The following is a 6,649-nucleotide window of genomic DNA, read 5'->3' as shown; positions in this document are numbered from 1 at the left end:
CTCAATTTGTATTTTTTACAAGTAGAAGGTTTTTATAGTTTTTCTCTAATAGTCTCACTCGCATATAAAAAAACTACTTAAAAATGTAAATTTAGAACACAAATTAAATGAATAAAGCTTGGTTAACTGAGTTTTATGTTTAAAACTGACTTTAATAGCCATTAGGAGCTTAATGTGACCAAAGTTTTGAAATGAAAGAAAAGATTCAATCCACCAAAACCGAAATGAGCATGACAGGGGCTCTGGATGCTTTTAGCCGTTTAAGATTAGCAAAATATTGTTTACGAAGCATAAGCAAGAATATAAAGAGATTTGCAGATTGCAATGGAAATAAACAAATGATACAGTTGAATCTAATATGATAAAATTGTTGACAAGAAAGAAACATGATACATTTTTTTACTATATGAGTAAATCAAAACTTTTTTTGAAAGAAAAAATCTAAAAAAGAAAAGAGAAGAGTTCAAAGGCTTCCAAAATAATCATAAGCAGCCTCATTCAAAAATTGGCGCTAAGCAGTTTTCCCTGTATCTGGTAACACACAAAGCATACCGTGTCCAGGACTGTGTTCCAGAGGATACATGGTTGTTCCTTTTACATATTTTTGATGATCAACTGCTACTTTTCTGAGTTGTGAAATTGCACTAGACCTCCTTTTCATTTGCTTCTTTTTTATGGAGCATGCAGCCAGTGGGTCTCCGGATCCTGCTCCAACCCTCCTGCAATCCGCATATAAATCAACATGCCATTGTTTGCAAGATGAACAAACATGCATCTAGCACATACTACAATAAAATATGAATCTAATTGTCATGTGTAACGCATTGCCAGCTATGTTACTGCAAAATATTTCACAAATAACGTAAAAATAAAATCCAATAAGCTACCTCAAAAGTTTCTCTGATGCGACTCTGGCAGCTCCAATTGTACTCCCACTTGGGACCGATTGCACAACACGGTTTGGATCAGCTCGCATTGGAGAATGGATTTTAATAAGCTTAAGAAAAAAAAAAGTAAAAACACCAAATTAAGATACCGAAAGAAATGTGTAAAATACCAATAACATGACAGGTTCTAATTTCTAACCCTATTGTAGAGGGAGCCATAGAAAATTTTCCAGATAGCATACAAATATTATCTTTTAATATTATAGTAGCGTAAGCTAGTAAGCTTAGCTCAGAACTTAGTCTCAGCAATCGGTGATAGAGTAATAAAAATTACTACTGCTAGTCTTTATTATTATTTTCATCCATATGATTGTTAAATAAATATTGCTTAAAAACTTTCATCCCCTCACCCACAAACACAAAAAGAAGAAGCATAGTTAGATCTCTTGCAGACTTACACCCAAGCACTCCATCATTTGGTAATAAGCCCTCCCATGCAGAGGAGTGTGACCTTTTCGGGATTCAGAAAAATATCTGGTCCTGAAAGATATAAAATTCGTATTTCAGAAACATGTATGGCATGGAGTTGTGTGCAATAATAATTTTGGGAACGATCATTGTTGAGAAGTTCCATACCATTCCTTGTATCCTGGATCCACAGTGAAACCATACATATCCACAAATTCACACATAGAAAGAGCAAATTCAAGAGCCTTGAGGCCAGTTCCCTTAGCTGCTGACCCAAAGGATGCACCTAGCATGAGATACACAGGATTGTTTATTGGACCTTCCTGCAGAAGACGAAAAGATAGTGCTAAATTATAGACCTTAGCAAATAAAGTGAATGCTTATGAAGCGTCCGAGGTTGATCATTATTGAATGCTGCATTCAACACCCAAATGAAGAGCATTTGTTTTTTTCTGGGGCAAGTCTATATTAACCACATGAAAGCCTTATGAATTCCACAACCGTTAGACAAGGTAGCTCTTAGCAAAACTAATTTACAATGAGTGGATTAGAAAAGAGTTAGAAGATGTATACAGCCGAGTAGAAGAAAAATCTGATGGCATCAATTAGTAAGAATAATATAGTCTCAATGGAGAAGGGAGCATCATTAGAGCTGACTATAAGTGTAATTTTTAAGAATCTATATAAAGGGAAACGCTCAAGAATTTAGCTACATTCCTCTTCAAGTCATCCCAAAAATCATTTAACAATTTTTGAGGTTTCTAAATGACACCCTATGACATAAATTTCATAAAACGAGGAAGTAACTTTTCAGTAGCATTTGGTTGGCAGGACCAACCTAGAAGAGGATGTGTCGCAGCCAAGCCCAATTATGTTTTGGAGATGGATGGACAAGGCCAGACCCCGATAACCCCTAGTCAGACGAAGCAAAGTAACTACAAAATTCACGAGTACAAATGACTAACCCGAATCATTTTGTTCATAATGTCATGTATTGTTGTTTTGACTATCAGGGCCTCCTTCCTTGTTTCTGTAGGATCCATACTATCAGAAATATTCTAGTAATAAGCCAAGTTTGAAAAGTACAGGCTGAAACATACCATCTAACTCCACAACTTTATCGAGGGCTTTGGCAGATCCTCTGTTAAGGAGACGAAATGTACTTTTCTTTCCTACGTACTTGGTATAATTCTGCAATAAAGGAAAAGAAAAACAGCTTACATATCCTCAAAATAATTTTTTAAGAGAAGTGCTAGGATCCATTGCAACAATTATAGAGCTTAACCTGGATAGGGGCACCATTTTCTCTAACAACAGCATCATAACCATCTATTTCCTTCCCGAACTTTGTCTTTAAAAGATCTCCCGAATTACCAATAACAGCACATCGATTAAATTGCTTGGGAAAATATGGCGGTGTTTCAGGGAGTACCAATGAAAGTTTCTCCATGCATAGAGTTCTGTTCTTGCAATTGTTACTGCAATACACAAGTAGAACACATCAAATTGTGACTAGCTTTTCATAGTAATTAGCTGCTCCCAAGAAAAACCAAAATAAACATAGAAGAACTATTCTTCGATTCACTAAAAAATTCTCCAGTGAATACATACAGCTGTATTCCTTTATTGATCCTACGCCATGCATAGTCCTCCCATCCATTTGGTAGAGCATCAATAAACTCCTTTGTGAGTATTGTAGTGCTATTCCGCACCTGACAATCAACTCACTGAATAATATATCAATTGTAAAGCATAAGCAAACTACAAAGCAAGAATATTAAAGGAAAAACTTTATTTAGACAGAAATATAGAGAGACAATTATATGACATGCAGAGTTCAGTACATAGTTGTGAAAGGCGGTCGTCTGAGGCGAGAGGCGACCCAGACGATCCTTCGGGTGCCTTTTGCACTGGAAGGCGCACGAACCTGCAAGAGGCGGCTGCCTTACCTCCTCAGGCGAGAGGCGGTCGCCTCTTAAACAAGGTGCTAGGACAGTAAGGGCTACTGAAAAAAAAAATATAAATTAGGTTTTTCTTTCGATAGAAAATATAAGTTTAGGTTTTTAAAGATATTGTATATCGCAAGAAGAGAACAGCAGCTACAAAAGAACTCTCTTCCACACCCAACAGCAACTTTCATCCATAGTACACCGAACAAACTACCACCAGGCCTCTTCAATCGTCGGCCAGCGAACCACCAAGTAACTACCACTGACGGCAAGGTATGTACTGTTCTACTTTTCTGCTCTCTGTTCTATTTTTCTGTATCCTTACCGATGCATTACTGTTATGCTGCCAAATTTTTGGTAGCTCTTCTACTTTCTTCTCTTCTTTGTTCTATTTTTATCTGTTCTATTTTTCTGTTACTGATGCATTATATACTGTTATGCTGGGTTTTCATTATAACTTTATGAATGTTCATTAAAGTTTATGAAAGTTATAAGTTCATGAAAGATTATGAAACTGTGTGAAACTATATGAAAGTGTATGAAAGTTTGTGAAATTATGAAGCAGTAGCTTACCAGCGTCTAATATCAGATTGCTTGATAATGATAGTGACTGTTTTTCCAAAATTTGCAGGCTTTTCGATGGAGAAGTGGAAAATCTTGATGATATTGAGTTTGATGATGAGGCTTTGGATTTGGATTGATGATGATGTTTGATATGTTATTAGGATTTAGGATTTTATTATTAGAGTATAAGTTTTATTTTGTTTTACAACTTCAGAAGTTAAACTAGTCAATCTGAGTTAAGGTTTCATTTTCTGTGTTTTTCTAATTTGTTTGTTGCCTCATGTGCGAGAGGCGGTCACCTTGCCTCTCGCCTTGAGGCGATATTTTGTCCTTATCACCTGGGCTCACCTTTCACCTTTAAAACTATGGTTCAATATATTAGAAATGAACCAACTGGGGTACACAAACTTGTGAACGTGGGGGTAATATTCGGCAAAGGTCATGGATTCATGCCTAGACCATTTCTTCAGAATAATCTACGGTAACAGCTGAGAAACTTGCATAGAAATGAAACTCGTATTCACCCCAATGCTAATCATTAGTACTTCTAAAATATTGTTAAACAATTGATAGCTATCACTACTAACTACCAATTGCTGCATGTGAAAAAGATAATTAAAAAAGAAAAAACAGAAAGCAACAAGCTCACCTGTTCCCATGTAGCCACAGCTTCACAGATATTAAATTCAAAAGACAATCGTTCGAGTTCTCCAGTGTTAGGATCTCTCTGTTCCCGCCCCAACGCCCCCGGAAAAAGCAAGCATCACAGGACTAAATAATTTTTATTCAACTAAAACATAAATTACAAAATCTGTTAAATACGTGAAATAGAAACATACCCATTTTGGGACAGTTTCAGGAGGAAATTTTATTGTGACTTGACAATAATCATTACCCATAACAGCTTGTAAACCCAATCCATTTGCACTCTGCAGAGTTACAAAATCCAACAAATCAAACACTACTGGAATATACACTTAGAAACGAAAGTAGTCTAGATCTCAAGAGCTCACAAGTCAGAACCCTAACACTGAAATTACCAAAATACTGAAGTGCAAAAACATAAGCCATGGTACCCAAAAAAAAAAAAATAACAATAACAAACAAAAACATAAAAGAAGGTAGCGCTGAATATATATAATTCAAGTCAAACTGGTATAGATCCACCTGAAAGACTGGATAAGACATCAAACTGGTTAAACTTAAGCTATTATATAATTACATTTCAAAGATTTTCCAAAGTGATCCTACTTCAGATTCACGAAAAGGATTAAGAGAACAATGAAAGAAACATCAAATTAAAACAATAAAAATCCAATTTAATGAAAAACAAAACAGAAGAGGAGACGAAAGATTACCACGCACTTCTGGAAATTGATCTGTAGAGATTCCAATGCTTCTACATCTTCATGCGAAAGCTGGTGAACGGAATCTACATAATTATCCGAATCGGAATCCATAAGCAATAGAAATGCAAAAAATAAGCTTCAAATAAAAAGAGAAATACATACTGAAATTGGAGACGCCGGTGATGTAGATGAGGATCGCCGAGAGGCCAGAAGCCAAAACAACTAAGAAACCAAGCTGCAAAAGCCTCATCTAAATGAGATCTCCGAACTACAGAAACTGAAAGGGAATATGAAGACAGAAATATAAGATATGCAAAATGTTTTTGCTCCAATCTGTGGATCTGTTGAGAAATGAACAGAATATCTAAAACGCTCTACAGAGGCAGGCACAGTTAACAAATTAGTATGAACTGTTGTCTACTCCAGCAGTGAAATTTATTTATATATGTAAATGGAGACGCCGTCGTTTGGCTTTCGGTAATATGAGGCCGGACAATTGGATATCTGAGACAATACTGTACGTAAGCCCATGTTTTTAGATAGATATACAGCCAATGATTTGGGCTTTTTCTCGCTTGATGGGCTTTGGATTTAATAGTCCAACTTATGTAATCTAAAGTTACGGCCCATGAATAAGCACAGCAGGGATTTTTTGTTTGAAAAAAAACAGAAAAGTAACAGAATGGCGTTCATTCACGCACTCATCACTATTTGTTCGAGTAGTTCATTGCACAGGTCTCCTAACCCAGTGTCACCTACTTCGGATCAGGTTGTTATATGTCCACCAACTTTTATCTGGGTTGTCCCTGAATTATCATATCGTATGTGGGGGCACACCCTAGGGTGTAAGGATCTTCTTTACGAATATCACCACAAGGTAATTTGTAAGCAATGTGGGATGATGTACTCTTCTAAATCCCTTTAAAGACAAATATTTAGGCTTTTTTCATAAATTCAAATTGGGCTAAGTGGTCTAGCCCAACAATCCCCCACTAAAATGTTTAAAAAACATTTATGAGCAGTTACATAAGGTTAAACATAAACAAATGTATCTTTCAATTTGAACCATTGTGTAGTGAATATAATTCATATTATATTAGAGCGACTCGTAGTCTTGAACTCTATCTCTCACATTGTACTACGCTATAACCTTTTCAAAGTGTAGTTCTAATAGTAGGTGCGTTTATGGTCATGCACGTCTATCCCAGTATAATGAATGCTCTAGAGTTTTGCTCTAAACTCATAGGAAACGGTCTCACTTCCACATTCATATGAGTCTATCAGGAGTACTTATGTAGTTATGTAATTCACTTCAAATGGAGTATAGACATTATTAAGAGTTTTTATTCTCTTAACCTAACATCGCTTCTGGAAATTTATGCTTCAAAATGCATGATCTAACTTATATTACATCACACCTTGTTGTTTACCT

The 6,649-nt window shown here is 35.9% G+C and overlaps 1 protein-coding gene across 2 annotated transcripts; it reads right to left on the bottom strand.

Annotated features, from left to right (window-relative positions):
• Nucleotides 1-297: 297 nt before the first annotated feature.
• LOC136227858 (sialyltransferase-like protein 2) lies at nucleotides 298-5,618 on the bottom strand. Of its 2 annotated transcripts, none has more exons than XM_066016626.1 (12): nucleotides 5,380-5,618; nucleotides 5,227-5,300; nucleotides 4,708-4,797; nucleotides 4,518-4,595; nucleotides 2,967-3,067; nucleotides 2,641-2,833; nucleotides 2,456-2,546; nucleotides 2,321-2,385; nucleotides 1,524-1,678; nucleotides 1,346-1,427; nucleotides 888-997; nucleotides 298-719 (listed from the first exon to the last, which is right to left on the bottom strand). In XM_066016626.1, the coding sequence occupies exons 1-12, from the start codon at nucleotides 5,465-5,467 to the stop codon at nucleotides 512-514; spliced, it is 1,335 nt and encodes a 444-aa protein (XP_065872698.1). In that variant the 5' UTR covers nucleotides 5,468-5,618; the 3' UTR covers nucleotides 298-511. The 2 variants fall into 2 exon arrangements, with proteins under 2 accessions (XP_065872698.1, XP_065872707.1); XM_066016635.1 differs by having other exon boundaries at nucleotides 648-785.
• Nucleotides 5,619-6,649: the final 1,031 nt, after the last annotated feature.

This window comes from Euphorbia lathyris, chromosome 1, assembly GCF_963576675.1.
Source record: "Euphorbia lathyris chromosome 1, ddEupLath1.1, whole genome shotgun sequence".
Taxonomy (NCBI): domain Eukaryota; kingdom Viridiplantae; phylum Streptophyta; class Magnoliopsida; order Malpighiales; family Euphorbiaceae; genus Euphorbia; species Euphorbia lathyris.
This window is presented reverse-complemented; position numbering and strand designations above follow the sequence as displayed.

What these genes read in the sequence shown, in the direction of transcription:
- LOC136227858 (XM_066016626.1), bottom strand. Translation starts at nt 5,467, where the DNA reads ATGAGGCTTTTGCAGCTTGGTTTCTTAGTTGTTTTGGCTTCTGGCCTC. An exon ending in GATCCAGGATACAAGGAATG is followed by an intron (nt 1,428 to 1,523) that starts GTATGGAACTTC and finishes TATATCTTTCAG; the next exon opens with GACCAGATATTTTTCTGAAT. An exon ending in AAATGATGGAGTGCTTGGGT is followed by an intron (nt 998 to 1,345) that starts GTAAGTCTGCAA and finishes TTTTTTCTTAAG; the next exon opens with CTTATTAAAATCCATTCTCC.